This window comes from Maniola jurtina, chromosome 2 (genome assembly GCF_905333055.1).
Source record: "Maniola jurtina chromosome 2, ilManJurt1.1, whole genome shotgun sequence".
In the NCBI taxonomy this organism is placed as follows: Eukaryota; Metazoa; Arthropoda; class Insecta; order Lepidoptera; family Nymphalidae; genus Maniola; species Maniola jurtina.
The window spans coordinates 2,316,747-2,340,682 of NC_060030.1; the positions used below are offsets into that span (position 1 = coordinate 2,316,747).

At 36.6% G+C, this 23,936-nt stretch overlaps 2 protein-coding genes across 5 annotated transcripts in view; both read left to right on the forward strand.

The window, feature by feature from the left end:
• LOC123874525 overlaps positions 1 to 1,680 on the forward strand; it is a 29,708-nt gene extending 28,028 nt beyond the window's left edge. For all 3 annotated transcript variants that reach the window (XM_045919958.1, XM_045919938.1, XM_045919947.1), the window contains exon 6: positions 931 to 1,680. In XM_045919958.1, the coding sequence (XP_045775914.1) occupies positions 931 to 988 (58 nt within the window). In that variant the 3' untranslated portion in view covers positions 989 to 1,680. The remainder of the gene's footprint in view (positions 1 to 930) is intronic.
• A 2,110-nt stretch (positions 1,681 to 3,790) lies between these two features.
• Positions 3,791 to 23,524, forward strand: LOC123874456. Of its 2 annotated transcripts, XM_045919816.1 has the most exons (11): positions 3,791 to 4,138; positions 7,114 to 8,409; positions 8,663 to 8,795; positions 9,226 to 10,990; positions 13,219 to 13,429; positions 14,665 to 14,974; positions 15,684 to 15,897; positions 18,329 to 18,512; positions 18,662 to 18,739; positions 18,984 to 19,070; positions 20,068 to 23,524. In XM_045919816.1, the coding sequence occupies exons 1-11, from the start codon at positions 4,046 to 4,048 to the stop codon at positions 20,230 to 20,232; spliced, it is 4,536 nt and encodes a 1,511-aa protein (XP_045775772.1). In that variant the 5' UTR covers positions 3,791 to 4,045; the 3' UTR covers positions 20,233 to 23,524. The 2 variants fall into 2 exon arrangements, with proteins under 2 accessions (XP_045775772.1, XP_045775762.1); XM_045919806.1 differs by lacking the exon at positions 18,984 to 19,070 and having other exon boundaries at positions 18,662 to 18,948.
• Positions 23,525 to 23,936: the final 412 nt, after the last annotated feature.

Consider the following 23,936-nt stretch of genomic DNA (forward strand, 5'->3'; position numbering starts at 1 on the left):
ACCGTAGTAGGGAGAAACTAGAAATTTTCAGTGTATTTTTAACCCCCGACCAAAAAGAGGGGTGTTTTAAGTTTGACGTGTGTATCTGTGTATCTGTCTGTGGCATCGTAGCTCCTAAACGAATGAACCGATTTTAATTTATTTTTTTTGTTTGAAAAGTGGCTTGATCGAGAGTGTTCTTAGCTATAATAGGAAAAAATCGGTTCAACTGTTTGAAAGTTATCAGCTCTTTTCTAGTTTTCTTATAGAGGTTTTTGTGTCGGGGGTTTTTTTTAAATTTTGAGTTATCTATTGATGCCGATACCTACCAATAAAAATGAAAATTTCGAAATGGCTGCCATGCAAATTAAAAAAAAAAGCTAATGTCGTCATCAATCTTGTATGATAGTATACGAAACTCTTCGTGTGCGAATCTGACTAGCTTGATCGGTTTTTACTGTAAGTAAAGCCTAAACAAAGTCAAAGTAAGCACTAGGTTTAGAGGAGATCCATGCTTAGAGGGCCGGCAATTGAGACATAAGATGATTTTGACGCGAAAACGTCTTATAATTCGATAGAGCCGGCTGCACGCACGAAAAAACATGACTCATGCGGCGTTACCTCGCTCTGAGGCGTTCCATGTAAGGCTTGAAGTGCAAGCGAGAGCGCGGAACGAGCGACAAAGAAGCACAATCGGCCTTTGTTGTCACGTTCAACTATCGTCAGTAAACCGACTTTACAGACAACCAATTTTTTTTTAAATTAAAATGCGTATGGCTTTAGTCTGACCAAGCAAACAAGTGATGATGCAGCTGATTTAACGCGCTTGTCTAGAAAATGCCTATTCTCTCTTGACTTCGAGGCACCCATATTATAATTGGAGGGGAAAACTAATGCTGGAAGGGCGTTCAATATTGTAGCGGTGATGATAATGATCTATTTTCTTTACAGAAATGCTGCACACAAAGTGAGTGAGTACCTGAGCCGGTGGTTAAAGATGGCGACGTGAATAACCGATAATAAATAACATGAAAAAAGAAGAATTAAATTTTTAAAAAATGATTACAAATGTCTTAGGATGTTCTTTTATTCAGTGATATTATGTGTAGTTACCTAAAAATAAATGAATACGTCTTGTAAATACAGTGTAAACTCCATGTAACGTCACTCTATTTAACGACAAACTCCCTTAAGCGTCGAAATCAGTTGGCTTCGGTTGGTTTAGCTTGTCATTCATACCATGTTTCACTCTACATAGCATTACACCCACTCTCAATAAGGACAACAATTGAGTAATAAAAAGTACATTTTAAGTTGCTAAAATTAGTAAAAACTGCGCAGCTGTGTACGATCTATTGTCGCTTTATTATCCTAGCCCGCAATAAACTCGACTGTCGGCATCATGCATACCGAACATTCTAAGAAATTCGTTCTTTTGTTTACAAATTGGGATTGCTTGTACGTGTACACTGTTGTTGACCATGATTCATAAGTAGGAGTCATGGATTATGTATACCTTATCATATTCTTAGTTGCTCACAAACTTTCTAGCGTTCAAATAACATTCTTTTTTATGCACATAAATAAACTTTTTCTTTTTCTAATTCTGATGTTTCTTCTCTCCATTTAACGACAACTCTCTATAACGCCATAAAATGCACAGTCCCTTCGGTGTCGTTATATAGAGTTTATACTGTAGTTTTGATATTACAGAGTGTGAGTAGAACGCTAGGAAAACGAAGACATGGTAGTACTGAAGATACCACAAAAAAAAAACGCAAAAAAAAATTAAAAACCTGTATATTTTTAAAGTTTGCAATGTATTGCATATAAAACATTTGTCTGGCGCTAGAGTTCAACAAACGTTCCGCAGGGTCAATGCCACGTCGTAGGCGGTTTGCACGCTATACATTGCGGGTTTAAAAAATAATAAACTACAAGGTTATAAGGCAAATGATTATTATTGGTATTGGATTGTGTTTAGGTGAGTACTGAGTAGCCAGTTATAGTATTATAATAGCCCTAAGTTTTGGATTGTGTTCTAATCATACCCTGTATATTTAAAAGATAACAATTAAATAGTTTTAAATTAACGTCTATTGTTTTTTTTTTCTAATGCCTTATAATTTTATAAATGCAGACTGTAAATAATGGTAGTTATGGCTATTAATATACCCAAATACACCAGTCAATATTTACTGTCTACCTGTCTATCTACTAATGACCTACCGTTAACCGTATACAAAAAAAAAACGGGCAGAATTTTGCTTTCACGCATCTCATTTAACCAAATCTAATGAGTTATGAGTACTTAATGATATTACACTGAAATGGATACAAGTAGGCTGGTAACCTTAGATGATAAACTAGAACTAGGCGCTAGGCGCTAGGCGCTATTTATCGGAATAGATCGATAAATCGCCTGCGCAGCTGTAAGGTTAGCGGTCTTTAAAAGCTTTTGCTCTAACTTCTACGTTGCTTGACTAGAAACGCCTGTTGAAATTAATTAGCAGCTACTTAATCATTCAGCATTATTCACAGAATACAATAATTATACTCACAGAATAACTACGCATTATTTCTGTGACGCAGGCAGTGCACTGCGACACTGCGTACAGCGCACTACACAAGGAAACAAACCAACAAACCATCTGAACACGAAGCGTCGACTGCGCATTAAAACTTTCAGCCGGGATTGTGTATACTCTGAGTACGCTTGTGTATCATTTGTGTCTTTAGTCTTTGATTCATTCAGATATGTGCTCAAAAGGGCTAGAACCAAGAGCCGTAAACCAGTAAAAAATACAGATATTGTTCTGAGGCAAACCACCACAGAATACATTAAATAAGCAAATCAATAGGAGAAAAGAAAGATTCTTTATACAAATATAATACAGAGAAGACTTATTCCTGATAATTCAAAGTTCAACGAGAATAGGACCTAAAAATCATGGAAAAATTATTACTCTTTTAAATTATCTTTTAATGATGGTTCGCTTGTTAGAGAGCAATGTTCCTTGGATTATTTATGATTAGGAATGTTAGAAGTTACCTACAGTATAAACAATACCTACGTAGTTAGTTACTTATTTGCAGAAAGTAATCTTTTTCAAAAGCGGCAAAAAACTATACTTACGATTACCTTAAAAAATATTCCGTAATCCGTTCACAAAGTACCCCAAAGGGTGGAAAAATATTGCATGTTGGTCACAAGTTTGATAATAAGAAAGCTACAGTTATTTATATTGCTTGTTTTTAACCCCCGACCAAAAAAGAGGGGTGTTATAAGTTTGACGTATATATCTGTGTATCTGTCAGTGGCATCGTAGCTCTTAAACTAATGAACCGATTTTAATTTAGTTTTTTTTTTTTGTTTGAAAGGTGGCTTGATTGAGAGTGTTCCTAGCTATAATCCAAGAAAATCGGTTTAGCCGTTTGAAAGTTATCAGCTCTTTTCTAGTTATTACTGTAACCTTCACTTGTCGGGGGTGTTATAAATTTTTAATTTACACTTGTCGTATTATATAAATTGTATAAAAACCTCTGAAAGGCTGAATTTTACAAAAAAAAAAATATGTACAGCATTTGACGCAAAATATTCTAAATGGCATCATAAAACCTCCACTATTGTACCAATGTTACCTGTTTCTGCTCAAAGACTGCAATAATGCTACAATAAGTATTTCTCATGTATTTCTGCTGTATTGAAAGGAAGACAACCATAACGCTCTTAAGTCACAAGTGACAGCTGCCAGCGCATTATTGCGCAAATTGAATTGAAAACACATTGAAAACATGTTTTCGAACGAGAATCAACCTCGCCGAACTACCCGACCGACTCAAAGAAAGGCAAATGATAACTCTAACAAGTTGAATGGTACCTCGTTATATGAAACATTTAAAACTATACAATGCTTTTAAATTAAGTTGGATTATACTTGACGAGTTCTTGGTTTACTGGCTTGTGGAAGTGATCTTTTTATTCCGTACCTACAGAATTTAATTTAGAACAAAAAGAAAGTGATAAGTTTATTAATTGTAGATAGTATGTGCTAAAAGTGTAAAGATGGAAGAAAATAGCAAGAAAAGGAGCCGAAAATCGAAGTTAGTGCCGCGGAGTTGCTCGGATTCCGATGATGAGAATATCGCAGTTATGCAGGTAGCCCACCATTTTGTACTAATAAAGTTTGCGAGCTATATAAATCGTGGAAGAGTTGAGACCTTGAAGCAATAAACGCTCAGGTTCTACCTTTGAAATTACATATCACGGTTTATCTTCAATAGAATCAAATCTCATTTATTACGATAATAATAATACTTACCTAGGTACTTATTTATGTCATAATTTTTAGTGTGGGTAGATGTGATTTTCATTAAAAAAAAATAATACCTACAAAAATGAATATAAACAAAAAGGCCTTGCCATCCTTATTGAATAATTATGATAAACTGAAGTAATTTTATGGTATTTTATCTATAGTACATACATAACCTCCACAACCTAACTTTCTTCTTTTCATAAAGTTCAAATTTACATCTTCTCGTAAAATTAACATTCATTAATCTGCATTTTCGTCAAGTTGATTTATGAACTTGGTTCTTAGCAATCAAGGTGTTAATAAAGAAAAAAAAATTTTATCCTAGAATAGTTTTGAAAACTTCCAGTGAAGAAAAATTATCCCAGAAATCACATTTTATTTTTATTTTGTTCAACATCATCATCTCTGCACCAGCCCACTACTGAGCATGGGTCTCCCCTCAGATTGAGAAGGGCTTAGGCCATAGTCTGCCATGCTGTCTGTGTGCATGGTAGGGTATGGTTTGAGGACATTATGGAGAACTGTCAAGCATAACACAAGACAAACACAAAATAAGCAAGGTTTTCTCCCAATGTTTTTCTGTTCATTCACTGTTAAAGCAAGTGATATTTAATTTGCTTAAACTCTGAAAAGTTAGAGGTGTATGCCTGGGAATCCTGGGATCGAGCCCCCCTAGCAAATCACCACATTTTATTCCATGCCACATACAATTTCACAAGACATTTTATTGTCAAGCTAGTAAGTATGTATATATAATTGTATTGTATTTGGTGGATTTCTCTAGGACTGATTTGTCACTGATATATATAAGTGTCTCTAGTGTCTCTCTGAGCTGCCTCTACCAAGCCGTCTCCATTAAACTATCTCTGCTAAGCTGTCTCAATTAATACCTTGTTTACATGGGCTTAGTATTTATCATTAGTACTAACCTGCATAGTTACAAGTGAGAAGTAACTGTCTACATGTTGGAATTAGTATGTATAAAATGTGCCATGAACCCTCTCATGTCTCAATGAGAAGTCCCGATAGAATCATAGACTGCAGTTAAACTAGTTCTTCCAGAGGTAGCAACCAGTTACCTTAACAAGATACTTATTAGGGTTTCATGCCAATATAATAAAAAAATATGTGATGTGACTAAGTCTGCACGTCCATCTGTCACACCAGCTTAAGGTTGTAGCGCCTAGGTCAACTTTCATACATTTTTCTTTCCGGCTATTCTTATTATATACTCAGTAATCCTACTAATACTATTGACTTAAAATTTGGATATGCAAGGAACCAAAAGCTTAATCCACACTTAATATTATAAATGCAAAAATGTGTCTGTCTGTCTGCTACGTTTTCACGGCCCAACCGCTGAACCGATTTTAATGGGTACAGACGTGGGATACATCTCGGGGAAGGACATAGGCTACTTTTTATCCCGGAAAGTCAAAGAGTTCCTACCTAAAAAACCGAAATCCACGCGGGCGAAACCGCGGGCATCCTCTAGTTTGCTATAATCCGCTAAACCAGACATATCTGTATGGTGCAACATGCGGCATGCGATATGCACCGCCCGCCCTCCCACTGTTAAACATGCAGGAAAAGCCAGCCACCAAGCAAGCAATATGCACCACCACCAGGCAAAGTAATGCCTGCTTTTATACAACATTGAAATTTGGAATCATCATCATCGTCATCATCTACCCATCACTGGGCCACTACTGAGCATAGGTCTCCTCTCAGAATTTACCCTTTGCCCTGCCATAGTCCACGATGGCCTCGCTAGTGCGAATTGGCAAATTTCACACATCTTAGAGAATATTATGAAGAGCTCTCAGGCATGCGGGTTTCCTCCTATACCATTAAAACGGTATACGGTACGGTATTTAATTGCTTGTAAGTTATAATATAACACACATAATTCCACACATTAACTTTTGTTATGCATAAAATAATGCACAATGCAAAATCTGGAATATTTTTAGGGTTCCGTAAGGATCACTTTGTTGTCTGTCTGTCTTTCTCTCCGTCCGTCTGTCACGTCTGACAAGAACCCTATAGGGTACTTCCTGTCGACCTAGAATCATGAAATTTGGCAGGTAGATAGGTCTTATGGCACAAGTACAGGAATATATCTGAAAACCGCGAATTTTTGGTTAGGTACATCATTAAAAAAAATTAAAATGTGTTTCAATTTTCAAAGTAAGATAACTATACCAAGTGGGGTATCATATGAAAGGGCTTTATGTTTACATTCTAAAACAGATTTTCATTTATTTTTATGTACGATAGTTTTTGATTTATCATGCAAAATGTTGGAAAAAATACCCAAGTACGGAACCCTCAGTGCGCGAGTCTGACTCGCACTTGGCCAGTTTTTAATAATGCTTACCCTCTCTTATCTCTTACTTTAGTGTAAATATAAATTTTGACTTGGAAAAACCAAGGGGTGTTACTAAATCAAAATGGATATCTTATGAAAAGGTATCAATGAAAGCAAAATAGGTGAATAAATATAACAAATAAATAAATATGAAAAGGCCTTTATTTGCACATTGTAAAATAGATGTTTATTATTTCCAAGCAAGTTAGTTTTTGACTTATGATGAGATGAAAAAAAAAAATACAAGTAGGTACTTCCCTTTTCTGCGATGTTTGTAAAGTAAATCTGAAACTAATTTAGAATTGATAGAAGTTTACCTAAAAAGGGACCCTTATAGGATCACTTTAGCTACTGTAGTGTGAACAGTCAGGGTTTTTGAAAACTCTTTAAATTAAGTAGGTACTTACCTACTTGTTCTTAAAAAACTTAATTTTGTATTTTCAGAAAGAAATTGAGGAAACATTGGTGCAAATCAGGAATAAAAACATATTGAAGAAGTTGAGCCAACCACCAGCACCCAAACCGCCGCAGCTCTCCATCAAAGTAGAAGTCGAGGAATTCAGTGAGCCGCGCGAACCTGACACTGATTTAAATATAAGAATCGATTCCATTAAAAGTCTTGCGGAACCAACCGCTCAACCCGTCCCTAGCACAAGCAAAGAGTCCCCCCTTCCCCACTTGACGTTATCAGATGAAATTATAAGACAAGAACTCGAGAAGCTATCTCGCGAAACAACTACCCAGGCTGACAAACGGATAGAAATAAACGTGAGAAATCTTATAGGAAAAAATAGGGTAGTCTCCCCATACAGCCATATCGATGAAAAATTGCAGTCTATATTACGAAAGAAATGGACGACTTGGCGCAACACGTTCCCTGCTATACGAGAACCACCCGTCCTGTACAAATGTGACAAATGCATCAAAGCCTGGTGGCATCTGTACGACTTTAGGGAACATCTCCTACACAAGCATAAAGGAAAGAAAAGCATGACGATCCAGTTGCAAACTTTCTGCCACGAATCCCACGTGATAGCGTACGAGGCCATCGGACCGGAATTGAGAAAGGAAAAGCATCGCGCCAAATCTAACTGTTGGAGATGTGGAGAAGGTGTGGACGCGCACATGGACTTGAAATGTGACAAAAGTTCTCGATACAGATGCGGTAGCTGTTTGGAGAAATTTTATACGTGTACTCTATTGTTTAACCACAAGAGCATCTGTCCGTTGTACAGAAAATCTGCTTATATACATGGGTTCGTTGAAGACTACCCGTGCACTCAATGCCCCGTAAAGCTCGGCACGGAAATGCAACTCTTGAATCATATGGTATTACGTCACAGCGTGAGGTCCGATCTTCCCACCGACTGGGTGCTGAAGCCTTGCGCCAGCTGCAACTACGCGTACGCCTCGCCAACCTTGCACGACTGTCCGGCCAAAGCGCCGGTAGTATCCTGCAAGTATTGCTTACAAAAGTTTAACACGCACACATATCATATGATGCATTTGAATTTCACGGAAGAAGAATTCCCGTGCAGGGTATGTGGTGTGCTTCTCACAAAACAGTGTATGGAGCTGCAGCATTTGATGAGGCACACCAATAACTATACAGCAATATACAAATGTATTTATTGTGTGGAACCAAATTATTTTCCTACTTTGTATTTGGTCAACAAACATAAATTCAGCATTCACAAAGGACAATTTGAAAGCAAGAACCTATTGACTTGTTATGATATAGTAAGTTGGCTGCAAGCTATTGCAAAATCATTCAAATTTCTATACAATTGTCAAACTTAAAATATGTATTGCTACCTACCCCTTTCATAATGCTTCCTGTGGAAAGGGATAGCATAATTTTTAGTTCTCTCAATTTAGGGCTGATTTTTCACTCACCAGACAACTTTGCCTGATGTATTTCAAAAACGTAATTTCAAGCACTTTATATTACATTTAGGCACATTTATTTTTATTACATTTTTTTATATTATAGGTAGTGGTTCCAAAAAGTTTGGCTGCAACTCTACCAGGTTTTATAAATTCAGCGCATCAAAGAGAATTGGAAAGTATGAGTTCGACTGAGAAAAATTTCGCCGATGTCTGCGATGGAATTTATCACATCATCAGTAAGATTCTTTATATTCAACTAGCGACCCGTCCAGCTTCGCACGCTGCTGTGCGAATTAAAAATATTTCTGTGAATTAGTGGAGTCAGTAAAGCCTTTTCCTTGAAAATCCTTGAAAAACCTCTGATTTTTGTAGTAAGACAAAAGAATTGATACATTATTGTGCTATAGCACAGAAATAAATGGCTATTCTGAACAAAAATTATGTTCCATAAGCAGCTGTAAAACTATAAAGCGACATGTTTTACAAAAATGTTAATAAATTTTCATTTTAAAAAATATAGCTAATAAAGTTGCATCAGAGTCGACGTGTGACTGCACATGAATGTCATTATGTAGGTAATTACTCCATAGGTACTAAGACATTTATAAAAACGTATTTTCTGACCAACTGTCGATTTCATTTACTAATATGTATTTAAAATTTCAGCTAAGAACGGAAAGAGACGCAAAAGTATTATAACCACAGATCAGCCTTCTAAAAGGCCATCTGTTGAAAAAAGGATGCCTAATTGTTCAAGTGAAGAGGTCATCGATATAACTCTGGCCGATAGCTCACAAGATGAGGAATTAGACGTGGAAATAATTGAAAATCCACAAGAAAAAATTGTCATTGACATCACTGTACCCGATAGCGCTCAAGAAAATGAAGTTGTCATGAGAATTCCTAAACCTCAACAGGATAATGTCACTAATAATCCTCAAGGAAATCTCAATAGTGAAAAATTGCCTGAAAATTGCCAAGAAAATGTAATCGATGATATAAAAGTGCCTCTTTATTTAGAAGATATTAACATTAACGTAAAATTACCAAATAATACAGATGCCAGTGGTGACAATAGCCAAGAACAGTGCAATGGTCACACAATAGATCGTACACAAGAAAATGGGAATAATGATGTTCCAGTACCTGGCAATAGACAAGAAGGGGTCAATCTTCACATAAATATGTCTGAATGCCTACAAAAAAGTGCAAATCCTACGGAAATGTCCACAGATATCATCAATAATATCCCACCGACTGAAATCAATCAATTCGATCAATATTTAGTGATTAAGGAAGAAATAATAGATTGTAATGACACCACTGATTTTACTCCACAAGAACCAGCAGAAATTCATGAAATAAAAACTGAGAATAGTGTGCAAGTTAAAGAAGAACCTTTAGACATAGTTCAAAAAGAAGTTGTTCTTATCAACCACAGTAACATTAATACGAATAACTTAAGTTTTAACAAAACACCAATAACACAAGCTGTTGATGATAAATTGGGAACTCACGTTGTTAACGATAAACTAGTCGTTCCTAATTTAAAAACTTGTAAAATGAATAGTAAATTAAAAAGTAAAGCTATTAACGATAAACTAGCCGTTCCTAATTTAAAAACTTGCAAAAAGAATAGTAAATTAAAAAGTAAAGCTATTAAATTAGGAGTTAAAATTGATAGTAAGAAATTGCAGAATCAAATTAATAATAAATTGCGAGCTAATATGGATTACGAAAAACTTAAAAACAATATTAATTGTAATCAATTGAGAGCTACTATTAACAATAGTGACAAATCTAAAACTAATAATAGTAAATTAAAAGCTAACATAGGCACATTGAGAGATGTTATTGAAAATGATACACTGAAAACGAATAGTGACAAATTGAAGGCTCATATAAATAAAGTGAGAAATAGTGTTGAAAATGATACGTTGGAAACTAATAGTGATGAATTAAAGGCTAGTATAGACAAACTGAGAAATAATGTTGAAAATAATGCACTAAAAACTAGTAATGACAAGTCAGAAGCTAATATCAATAAATTGAGAAATGATGTTAAAAATGATAAATTGAAAACTAATAATGATAAATTGGGTGCCACCAATGATGAATTGATAAATGAAAAATTGAGAGATGATAACATAAAGGATTTTGAAACTAAGATTGATCAATTTGTCATACAAATTAAACAAGAAGTGGATCCTACAGATATATGCGACAGTTTCGAAGTCACCGAAGAAGAAATAAATTTCCAAATCAAAGAAGAGAATCTGGATGAGTATATTGAAGATGATTTGATAATATTGGATCCGAACAATACTGTTACGATGAAATATGAGATGGATCCTATTGCTAACACACCGGGGACGTCAGAGGACGTAGATATACAGACGCTGCTGGCGCCAATACGCCCTACATTCAAAAAGTAAATATAATTGGTTTTCTTTTGTTATTTTTAGGGTTCCTTATCTCAAAAGGGAAAGCGGAACCCTTATAGGATCACATTGTTGTCTGTCTGTCTGTCCGTCCGTCCGTCCATCCATCCATCCGTCGTGTCTGTCAAGAAAACCTATAGGGTACTTCCCGTTGACAGGTGGCAGGTAGGTATGTCTTTTAGCACCAATAAAGGAATGAATCCGAAAAATTATGAAAGGGCTTTCTTTACCTGTACATTCTAAAACAGATTTTTATGCATAATAGTTATTGATTTATCTTGCAAAATATTGAAAAAATACTCGAGTACGGAACCCTCGGTGCGCGAGTCTTGACTCGCACTTGGCTGTTTTTTTAAATAGTAGAGCCAAATAAATAAGAGTTGTTGATATAGATACAATATACTATTGTTTCGTGAGTTGTTGTTCGTTAAGGTGGATGCGACGGATCCGCCTGCGAAATCCAAATTTAATTTGATTTTTCGCAATTTGTAAACTAATACGGCAGAGTAGGCTTATGGCACTTTAATTGCGCCAATAGGAGTATCATCCTCACAGGTTTATATAAAAATCTTTACTTGAAAGGGTCCAGTTTAAGAAATTAGTTCTAGTATCGACTGTAACTCACAAATTAGTCGATACTAGAGCTAATTTCTTACGTTATCGTACGTAAAAATCTTCACTTGAAAGGGTCCAGTTTAAGAAATTAGCTCGAGTATCGACTGTAACTCACAAATTAGTCGATACTAGAGCTAATTTCTTACATTGTCGTATTAGTTTACAAATTGCGAAAAACCAAATAAAATTTGAATTTCACGGGCAGCCAAGACGTATGATACTTCGAAGCTCGTAAAATTATGTACCTCCTGTCGGGATAAATTGACAGTGTGGATCCCCATTTACAAAATTTTTAATAAAAAATAAAGTACATAGCTACTGATTTGCACTTTGCTGGTTTTTAGGTAACGCTGCACGTACTTAAAAGTCCTAAGCCATTAACAACAAAATGTGTATATAAGTTGTATGTACATTTTTTTTTATTTGTATGATGTAGAATTTTGTTTTAGATTGCGAAGTAGATAGAGAAAAGAAAAAGATTACTGTGTAAAGGAGTTAGTATAGCGCTCTCTCTGTTACGTAATACCATACATATGATAGAGACAATTAATATCTTAGTGGGCGCTATCCATTTTGAGTCACCGACCAATCACAAACATGTTTCTAAAAAACATTCGAAATTCAATTCGAAAATGTTTTAAAGAAACATTCGAAATTCAATTAGAAAACATAAACTATGTTTTCTAATTGTTTATGATTGGTTGGTGACTCAAAATGGTTAGCGGCCATTGAGATTTTTGTCTCTATCATTTGTATGGGGATTGCGTAACAGAGAGAGCGCTATACTAACTTCTTTCCGTGGAGAGGGTATAGCATGGTTAGTGTAGTTGTCGGGATCTGGGTGTTGGTATATTGTATGGTTGTACTCATCTTTGGTATAGCGCGCAAAGCGAAAGGTTGACTGACGAAGCAATGGGCGGCTGTATAGACATGCTGTCGTCTCGCCTCATTTCGTATCATCAAATCCATATTCATCCATATTCATAATTTTTTGCACGTTTTATGCACTACCAATTTTCAGACCACACATTTTTCGTAGTGAATGTAATTGAATAATGGTATGTTTTTACCATCAATACCTAATTAAAAAAAAATTGCCAACTGCGAGTCGGACTTGCACACAAAGGTTTCCGTACCATCCTATAAAAAATACCACTTTTTAATTTTTATAAATTTTCTATTGGCCATATTGAGATTTTTATTAGGTATTTATTGTTAAAGCGGCAATAGAAATACATATTCTCTAAAAATTTTGAACTCTCTACCTATGTTCACGAGATAAAGTCTGCTGACAGACAGACAAAAAGCGGAGGCTTATTAATAGGATCCCGTTAGCCCTCTAGGGTACAGAACCCTAAAAATGGTTTGCTATAATTAGAATAACGCTTACTAACTAAAATAACTACATAGCATACATGATCCCTCGCTTAATAAGTAGTTTAGATAATAAAGGTAAACGCGCCTGTCCCGCTTTGTCAAAAGTGGCGGACCTGAACCAAATTAGTTTTAAATCAAAGATAATATTGTAACCTTTCAGTACATATAAATATTTGATTCAAAATCGATGGGGGAAAAAACTTATTAAACCTTTAAACTCTTACAGAGTGTATCAATGTAGAAAATGCAACTTCCGGGGCCACCACCACGAATACAAGATTCATTTAGAACAGGAGGAACATTTCGCCAAGAGGAAGAAGCTCGGCTGTCTACGCAAGACCAAGACAGAGAACTGCAGAGAAGGGCTCAAGTACTTGTGCACCAAGTGTCACAACTCATACCAGTCCATCTACAAGTACATTATACACTTCCACAAGGTAAGTGGTTACCGCCACGAATACAAGATTCATTTAGAACAGGAGGAACATTTCGCCAAGAGGAAGAAGCTCTGCTGTCTACGCAAGACCAAGACAGAGAACTGCAGAGAAGGGCTCAAGTACTTGTGCACCAAGTGTCACAGCTCATACCAGTCCATCTACAAGTACATTATACACTTCCACAAGGTAAGTGGTTACCGCCACGAATACAAGATTCATTTACTCTTAGAACAAATGGAACATTTCGCCACTAAGAAGAAGCACGGCTGTCTATGCAAGAACAAGGCAGAGATGGGTCCGAGTACTTAATTTATATACAAGAGCTTGGCAATGTTTTTAGAATACATTTTAACCTCTAAGAAAACCACTATCGACTGATCGAGGGTTTAAAAATAAAAAATCACAATACATTTCATAGTAGTAGTAAAAACATTAACTTTCTCTGTTTCACTCTCTCACACTCATAAGCTGGCCACGTGCGAGAGGGACAAATCAAATCAAATCATTTTTATTCAAGTAAACTTTTACAAGTGCTTTCGAATCGTCAAAATAATCTACCACTGGTTCGGAATGCTGTCCTACCGAGAAGAACCAGCAAGAAACTCGGCGGTTGCTCTTTTCAAATGTACAATTTACAATAATATGCCATACTGTATACAAGCAATTGCAGCGCCGTGTATTGCTGGAGCGAATCAAATCCAAGCTTTTTTGTCATTTACATAATCTTCGATTGTATAATAAGCTTTTTTCAGGAGCATACTTTTAATAGATTTTTTAAACTTGTGTAAAGGCAAGTCTAAAATTGATTGTGGAATTTTATTATAAAATATTACACTCATTCCCGTTTGTGGGAATGAGTGTAATATTTTACTTTCCCACTTTCCTGACAGACTTTTCATGTCACTTGCGCTTATTCATAGACACTAAACAAGGACAACGTGTGAATGTACCTATTGTACATTCCAGCTTCAATCAAATTTTCATCTCTCTTTGATACTAACATTTAAACATACACCACACATGCATACCACACACACACGCACACATAAATAAATGTACGTATACATACAATTACTAACTGCCTCACGTATGCTTGATAACATTGATACTGTTACACAGGAGTAGTTCTCTTACAAGTACAAGTAGTTCTCTTTGAGGTCGAAGAGAACCTCGAAGTGTTACTGTAAACCTAAATTATTTGAAATAAACTATTTTTATTTTATTTATCTTTCAAGGTGCACGAGTACGCTCCGCAGACATGCCCCAAGTGTTTCCAGCACGTCCTCACGATCCAGTCCTTCCAACACCACGTACAGACTCATATCAGGGACAATTTCGTGCACATATTCGTCATCCAGAACAAGGAAGCGTACGACGAGAAGAAAACACACCAGTGTAAGGTTTGCTCGGAGAAAGTTACTCCAAAAACCTTCTTCTCACATTGGGAGAGCCATTTGGAAATATTGAATGTGAATGACAAGCCAAAGGAAAATGTGCCATTCTCACCCTCTATGGAACATAAGCATGAATTGAAAAAGATGCTATGTAAGTATTATTTTAATTTTCTTTCCGGCCGAAATTATAGTCATATCTGAGTACTATTTTAACTTTCAAGACAGTGCGATTATCTCTGCTACTGGTTAAGAAGAATAATGATTAGCATAGTGTGCGACGGGTTGAGATGGCAAGCGGAGTGGGGATGTCCCGCACACCCGCATAGCCCCCGTGCTAACCCGCTGCTGGTGAGCGCGGGTGACGTGAGGGTGCGCGGGGCGTGTACCCGCCTCCTACCCCGATTGCCATCTCAACACAGCAATCACCTTTCTTCTTCCTCCAATCCTTTCATTTAATTTTTATAGTTTTTATCTAATTTTTATCTACATAGAACAGCCTGTATAGTGAATAAGTCCGGTAACGAGTTGGCTAGCATCGCCTCGGTGCCGAGCGCCACAAATACCTACCTAATGTTCGTGCGCTGTGCAACCGAGTAGGTACCCTACCTTGCATAATATATTATCTTATACCGACATAATATTGTATTGAGTGTACTGAGTAGTCTCACCCGTATATCATACAGTTAATTTTTAGAGGAATGTGCAGCGCCCAGACAAGTCGCCAAGACTTCAGGGCGCTAAGAATGCAATGTAAATAGTTGTAGAATATTGTAAATACAATAAATAAATAAATAAATTCCATATGCATAGATTTAGATAAAATCCTTGTAAGTTTAGTAAGCTTATGCTTTGGTTCCCAGTGCTCCTACAAGGAAAACATCCACCAGGAGGCCCGGAGGACATACCATACACCAAACTCCGGAACTGCATCAAATGTAAACGAAGATTTGACCGCAAGAACGAGTGCAAGCGCCACTTCATTGAGCATCTCCTCCTGGACGCCTATCAAGAGAAACACAAGTACGGCTATCTCAGGTGCCAAATATGCTCCGAGGACTTCCAGACAAGTGACAAGTGAGTGGAGTAGTATTTCTTTGTTGATGGGCTCCTAGTAGACCAAGACACACAAGTTCGACTTTCTTAGGTACACTCGGAAAAATAATTCGCTTGGCAGAGCATACTAATGCGCGCGTATGTATAACACACAAAGATACGACCCGATGCTATCCGATAATAGATACACTCACACTTACTACACTCACTCACACTTCTAGATAACCTTACCAGTCGTATAGGGTTGCAAATTTCACATTCGTCAACATAGTTCTGATGGCCGAGTGGTAATAGTGTTGAAGTTCTTAAATATGGCGTGAGTTCTAATCCTAGTGGGGGATTGCTTTTTTATTTTTGCAATTATTTATTTTGTCTTCTTTATACAGTCAAAATTATCATACTTTCAAACAATATAATTATAAGCAAGAAAAAACAAAAATAATAACACTTTTCTATTTTAGAAGTTATTTATTTGTCTTTTGTGCAGTTCATAAATTATTATAATAAGCAAGAAATAAATAAGACGCTTGTCAAAAAATTAACACATCAAGTTTACAGAAAGTATACAAAAGAGGAAAAAAAATTGACATACTTTATCTACTCCTATTACTCCTATAGTAATTTAAAACCAATATCGATGTGAAGTATGCTAAAAGTCGGTCAAGTATGAACGTAATGTTTTATTTACGTTTTGGGTTACTTTTAGGTTTGTGAGATGAATCAACATGTTAATTACTTAGTTAGAAATCAAAATCAATTATAACTTCTAACTGCAATAACAATAACATCACTCACAAATAGAATTAAATTAATTACCTATACTTTATTTAATAATGTATAAAGGTAGGCCACCCTCGTAAGCTATTACTTTTTGTAATCGACTCGTCATGTTAGTAACCATATTCCAGCAAGTCTATGCTGCCCCGCAGAGACTCCCAGGTTGAAGTTACCACTTTATTCAAAGTATAATATATCGTTTACCTGTTGTTCTATTATTATAGTATTTTACGTCCATCCTTGTCCGACTCAAAAGATTTTTCATTATTAAAAATAACAACGTAATTACATCAGTCAAAGTTTATATATTTCATTGCAAAATGAAAGTCTATGGTCCTGGTGCAAACCATTCGTAATATTTTCTTCGTAATGTATTCCGGCCGCACGCAAATGCTTCCGCACAGTTTGTAGAACTACATTGTGCTTGGTCGCTGTCAACCAAATTTTTAAAAAGGAATCCACGCTATGCATTGCAACGATTTCTTGGTGGTGATGTGACTCCATCTTATAAGCTGATGGTTTGGGCCCAGGTCAACAATTGTCTACATGCCCCGTTTCTCCGTAGTGACAGACCCACAAGCGCACGGTATTCATCTGTAAATGATTATATCCTGGATTAATACATAGGTTACTTTTTATCCCGGAAAATTAATGAGTTCCACGGGATTTTTAATAACCTATATACACGGGAATGAAGTCGCGGGCATCAACTAGTATTTAGTATATTGGTTACATTGTTATATTATAATGCGTCTGATTAAAAGTATTAAATGGACTAAAAACATTACGCTAACATTTAGAAAATACTAAATGCACATAAGTAAAACCATAAACATAATTTCAATACGAGTAGGTTATATTTGTTTACTTACCGATATCATCGATTTCGGTTATCGAAATATTCCGCTCAAATAACAATCTCTGCTTTTTAAACAAAGATAAATAAATGTTCCATGGTGGTGAGAAGTTCAGTAGTTATTCAGTGTGAAAAATAACACAATACACCATAAATGAATTCACTACTAGGATCTATTAATCCGCGTGCTCAAGTTCTATTTGACAATAATTTATAAAATAGGTAGGGTAGATTTAAAAAATGGGACATCAACTTGATATTGCCATTCTGTAATCTATAGGTATACCTACACCGCATAATTTATCGTTTTGTGGGTTCGAAACATTTCAGTGATGAATAGACCTTAACTGTCTTGTTTTAAAGCTTAAATTCGTCCACATATCTACAGCCAGCACTGCAAGTGAAAACTGCTAATTAAAGTCGTGAATTTTAGACGTTATCTCAAGGTGGTTTAAGGCCATTTTACTCTGACATAATTGTGCTTCGACGATCGGATTCTATCAGCGTGGGTAAGCGGCAATACTACCTAGTGCCTGCTGTGGGGAAATCAGCGAAATATGTAATTTGTAATTATTGCAAGTAGGTATGGTGAAAAGAGACCGACAATTCATTAAAGAGAGATAGGTGTAAAATAATAAGTAAACGAGTTATGCACACACATAATGCTTCGTTGTGTTGCCTGCTTACCGATTTGTTTTGCTTTGTGTACCAGATGTGGACCAAGAGCAACACAAGTACAGCTTTCTCAGGTGGTAGATAGATGCCTAGGACAAAATACTTGTTGTACGTCCTTGTTACTGAATCTACTATTTTTTGTAGATACAAAGGGCACATGCGCGAGCACGGCAGCCTGCCCATCTACAAGTGTGAGCTGTGCGACAAGACGTTCAGCGACTCCAGCAACTTCACCAAGCACAAGAAGGTGCACAACCTCTCCGTGGTCATCTGCGACATTTGCAAGAAGAAGTTCACTGCCAAGATCTACCTCGAGAAGCATATCGTGGTGAGTCTCCTTCACTCGACGCTCAGCAAGCTGTTTGTCGGTACATCACCACATGCGAGCACGGCAGCCTGCCCATCTGCAATACAGAGTCGCTATACATATTTACTATTTAAACTGAGATATTTGTATGAATTCTTATTACATTGCAGACGCATCAGCAGATGAAGCCGCTAGTGTGTAAGGAGTGTGACAAGGTGTTCTACACGGAGTCCAGCTACCGGAAACACATCAGCCGCGGCAAGACGCTCTTCAAGTGCCTTTCCTGCAACCTCTTCTTCTCCACCACCCGAGAGAAGTGGGACCACATGTGGGATGTAAGTATTACACGGAGTCCAGCTAAAGGAAGCACATCAGCCGCGGCAAGACGCTCTTCAAGTGCCTTTCCTGCAACCTCTTCTTCTCCACCACCCGAGAGAAGTGGGACCACATGTGGGATGTAAGTATTACACGGAGTCCAGCTACCGGAAGCACATCAGCCGCGGCAAGACGCTCTTCAAGTGCCTTTCCTGCAACCTCTTCTTCTCCACCACCCGAAAGAAGTGGGACCACATGTGGGATGTAAGTATTACACGGAGTCATCGATGTATATGGATTAGCCTTTCCCATACAATTCCGTCCGCAAAAATACGCTTGAATCTTACGTCATCGTCATTGACAAAGTTGCAAATTCTCTTGACTTTTTGAGCGCGTTTTTTATCTTCGAAGGGCCCATCCATATACATCGATGCACGGAGTCCAGCTACCGGAAGCATATCTGCCGCGGCAAGACGCTCTTTTAATTACTTTAAAGCTCACACAGCTCTGTGTTACAGCTCTTTAAATGCAGGTTTTAAAAAAAACTAGTTTTTTTATGGTATCTTGCTTGTGGTCTTTGGTTTTGCTAGTGTCCTAATTACACACTGTAAAGTTTTGCATTTAAACTATAGTGAATGATTTCTATTGTGAATATAGATGACTAGAGGATGCCCGCGACTTCGTCCGCGTGGATTTAGATTTTTAAAGATCCCGTGGTCAGAACTGTTTGATTTTCTGGGATAAAAAGTAGCCTATCCATCCCCAATAAGCTAACTCTTTACCAAATTTCGTCAGAATCGGTTAAACTGTTGGGCCGTGAAAAGGTAGCAGACATACAGAAACACTTTCGCATTTATGATATTAGTATGGATTACAGCTATACTCACGTAATTTAGTCGACGTAAGCCCAATTAGTTTCGAACTCATCCGGGGTCCTTTTTCACAGGGACTCAACTTGCAACGACTTCAGTTTCAATCGCGTCGCGTTGCGAGCTGAGTCCCAGTGAAAAAAGACCCGTTCGAATCTAGTCAAACTTACGTTGACTAAAAAAGAAAAAAAAAACATGAGTATAACCCTAATCATTTGTATACATAACACCCTATACAGGTTGGCCTTGGCCTATCTAAAGATGGCCAACAATCTCAGTGAGTTAGCAGCATCTTCAGCATTGTATTTATCAGATCAAAGTAGCATGGGTACATGTCGTCTTTATATACTAATTACCAAACAGCCTGTATAGTTGGAATTTCTTTTTGCCAGGTGCACAAGGAGAGGAATGTTCAAGCGGACTGTCCGATATGCAAGAAAGCGTACCGCAAGCAACAGGACGTTAAGAATCACCTTCGCACAGAACACGGACAACCCCGCTACCGATACGTGGTGAAGCGGAAGCCACGGAAATCAAGTGCAAAAAGATCGAGGTGAACGCCAAAACAAAAAAATCTCTCCGGCTATTTTGATGGTGTCATCCGCCCATTTTTAGGGTTCCGTACCTCAAAGCGAAAAACGGACTTCTTATAGGATCACTTTGTTAGCTGTCTATCTATCTGTCTGTCTATCTGTCGTGTCTATCAAGAAAACCTATAGAGCACTTCCTGTACCCTTGACTTAGAATAATGAAAGGCAGGTAGGTAGGTCTTATAGCACAAGTAACGGAATAAATCTGAGAACCGTGAATTTGTGGTTATATCATACAAAAAAAAGTTAAAAAGTGTTCACGAAAAATTTAATTCACTAAATCACATATAGATGGCGCAGACCGTTATTAACTTGCTGAGTTCTAGATAAAGGTGTTAGGTATATCTTGTACGATGGTACGGAACTCTTCGCGTGCGAGTCCGACTCGAACTCGATCGGTTTTTCCTGTCCCTCCACTCTGCTTTTGCATACTAACACAGCAATACAATTAAAGACACACGCTGTACGTCAATCACATTGAGAATTTTCGTCACTTCAAGGTCATTGGCATCGGTGGTATATATTAGGCTCAATTTTCATTGAAAGGGAATGGTAGCTTTCTAAAATATTATATACCATATTAACTTCTATCTCGACCACGTAAAACACAAATTTCTTGCCTAAATGAAAAAAAAAACCAGAATGCGCGCGAATTCTCGGTAGAAATTGGTGCTTTACAGTGTGGAGGTAGAAGTCAATGTGCTATGTAATATTTTAGAAATTCGCTTTCATTCCCTTTCAATGTAAATTAAGCCTAAGGCTGAGATCTATAGAGCGCACTTTGACTTTGCTCAGACTTAAGACACTGTTAAAACGAGACAGCGTTATACCGCTGGCATAAATCTGTCTCGTTTTAACTGGAACTTGAGTCTGAGCAAAGTCAAAGTGCGTTCTATACATTTCAACCTTTCCAACAGCGGTTCGATGTGCATGGTCCCATCATAAGCGTTATTTACATTTCCTTAATATTGTTATTTGTAGATTATAGCGAACGCGCCAAAATTATTTTTGAAGATTTCTACTCTGGTGAACGTATGAATACTAAAAACGAAAAATCTTGCTAGGTTTATTCGGTATAGTTATATAAATCGGAGACTTTGTTGAGAATTTGTATAAAGTATTCTGGTATGTGATACTTCTACTATGGACCTTATTTAGTAAGATAAATAACTCATGCATAACTATGCTATGTACAGTGTTAAATTGTATATTCAAAAAAAAAACAGTGCCTGACTGTATAAATGGATATTTATGTATTTTTAAATAATAACGTGATAATATTAATTTTCATCAGAAAATACCGACGTGGTGGTACTGATTCCCAGAAGTTTTTTTTTAGATAGGTAACAGACATAAAATTAACAATTTCCATGACATGTTTAATTATATTACTTTATTATATATTATACACTAACGTATTATTTTAATTAAGTTTTTTTTTGTAGTTATTTAAGTTTACAATTAGGTTACAGACATTTTATTGATTGCATGAATTTTCTTTTTAGTTTATTGACTATTATTTTAAAACCCCATCTGTTACTCTAAGCCTGAAATATATAGAACGCACTTTGACTTTGCTTAGTTTTAAGACTGTTAAAACAAGACAGATTTATGCCAGCTATATAATACTATCTCGTTTTAACTGTGCCTCAAGTCTGAGCAAAGTCAAGGTGCTGTCTATAGATTTCAGCCTAAGAACCAACAAAATGGGGATGTTATTACTCGGTCGCGCTAAGTTTGCACCTCGCTGGAATGTGGTTCCTCTCCCACTTCCCCGCTCATCTCCCCGCGGTCGTCTTGTTGCGTCAGTACGGTTCGCATGTATCGTACCTAAGCGTCAGTGTGACGTAATTGACGGTAGGTGCAAACAGCATGGCCGAGTAATAAACTATTATTTGGTGTAGTTATTTAGTATCTACGTCATAGGGTTAGGATAATATATGATATTGAAACAGAAGTTTGAGAAGGCGTCTAGAGCTCTAGACAGAGCTATCGTCCGGCACAAAACAGCGACCCAAACTGGCCTACGTAGTTAGGACCCTTTGTTGAAGGGTCGTCGTGGTCGTCACTTACCACAAGATCAAAGACGTCTGACTTCTGTGTCCATCTTTATACTGTGGCTGTTGTTTACATTATAATATTTTTCCTTTTACTTAGTTTGAGATATTATGCTAGCCATTGATAATTCCATTCAAATAAAATTGACATTGTGTGTTTCCATGTAAGGTATTATTTTCGATTTTGCACGTAAGAGAATAATATTTACCACCTGTAACTTTTTGAAGAACGGAAGGAACGTTCTTGTTAATAGGGATGATGAATACTAGTCAAATCAGCGACTTTTTATCAAAAGTCAATCGCTCAGTATGGAGCTTGTTTGAAATACACACATGTGACGTCATACACATTTGACGTATTTTTTTAGTTAAATCGATAATTTATACAATGGCTGAAAACTTGCAGCGAATGTGGGTTTTACAAATTTTGGAAAACCCTCTATTTGATAATAATTACTAAAAAAAAATATTTTTGACTTGTAGGCATCATCCCCATTGGACTATGCGTTTTAAATAACATGACTGATGCCTGTAAGATGTCGAATTAATTTAATTTAATTTTACCAAATTTTAGGAATTAAAATATTGTTTGGTTGTATGTAACTCTTCAGGAAAGATAAACAAATCGAACTTGAGAAAGAGATTTCTGTTTCCTAGAGCGTCGTCAGTCGTCACTCATATCTATAGCAGAGAATACTTAGTGATATTTTGTCAGCCTCAACAACAGAGACAATGCTCTACTCCACTTATCCATTATCTCTTTCTGAAGCCCGAAGTGCGAAAGGGTACTGAGATACTCATCATAGTATTCGATTTGTTTATCGATCCGATTATATTTTATTGTATTATCGTGGCTAATTCTGCTGTACACATTAATCTCTGAACTAAATTGGCAACTACTATTCTATTACAATACATTTTTAGCTTATACTTTAGACTTTAGAGATTGTGCAGGACCACAGAAATCCTGTTAATAAGACAGAATTTCTGTGTTTATGACAGAATTAGCCACTTGCTATTTTTCTTTAAAAATAAAAACAGGTATGTACCTAAAACAAATCAAGCAAACATTTTTATATGTAGGTATGTTACGAAGTACATACCTTGCTATTTATCATGTTAGTTTAAAGGGATACTAAGCTATTATGTTTTTCGAATATTAATGTTGCGTTTAAATAAATTGTAACTATTTGTAAAAAAAGTCCCATTTGTTTTAATTCCCAGTAATTATTATCCTATCAAATATTAATTGAGCTATGTACAGTACCTACGCTACATAGTCATATACCTACGTGATACGTCCCACTATGGTTACATGGTATCAATTTCGGCAAATAATAGGAAAAAATCACTATACAAGTCTTGGCCGAAATTGTTAACAACTTCGTTTAGTTTAAAAAACTGGTGGCGCTGGCTTTTCCAAGTAAATTTAAAAGGACCAACCCTTTTAAAATCACTTGGGAAATCCTTGGCTCTGCCTCGTCATTCTAATATTACTCGGCTGGCAATTTCTTTAATTCCGGCCTGAAAAGTAATGTACTTACTATTTAAAATTAATCGCCTAAAAGGGAAAAATTCAGCATGATTTTAACAGAACTAAGTTTATCTTTGAAA

Excerpts from the sequence above, each read along its gene's own strand:
- LOC123874456 (XM_045919806.1), top strand. The coding sequence starts at position 4,046 with ATGGAAGAAAATAGCAAGAAAAGGAGCCGAAAATCGAAGTTAGTGCCG. Across the intron at positions 4,139-7,113 it reads AGAATATCGCAGTTATGCAG|AAAGAAATTGAGGAAACATT; the intron begins GTAGCCCACCAT and ends TTGTATTTTCAG. Across the intron at positions 10,991-13,218 it reads ATACGCCCTACATTCAAAAA|AGTGTATCAATGTAGAAAAT; the intron begins GTAAATATAATT and ends AAACTCTTACAG.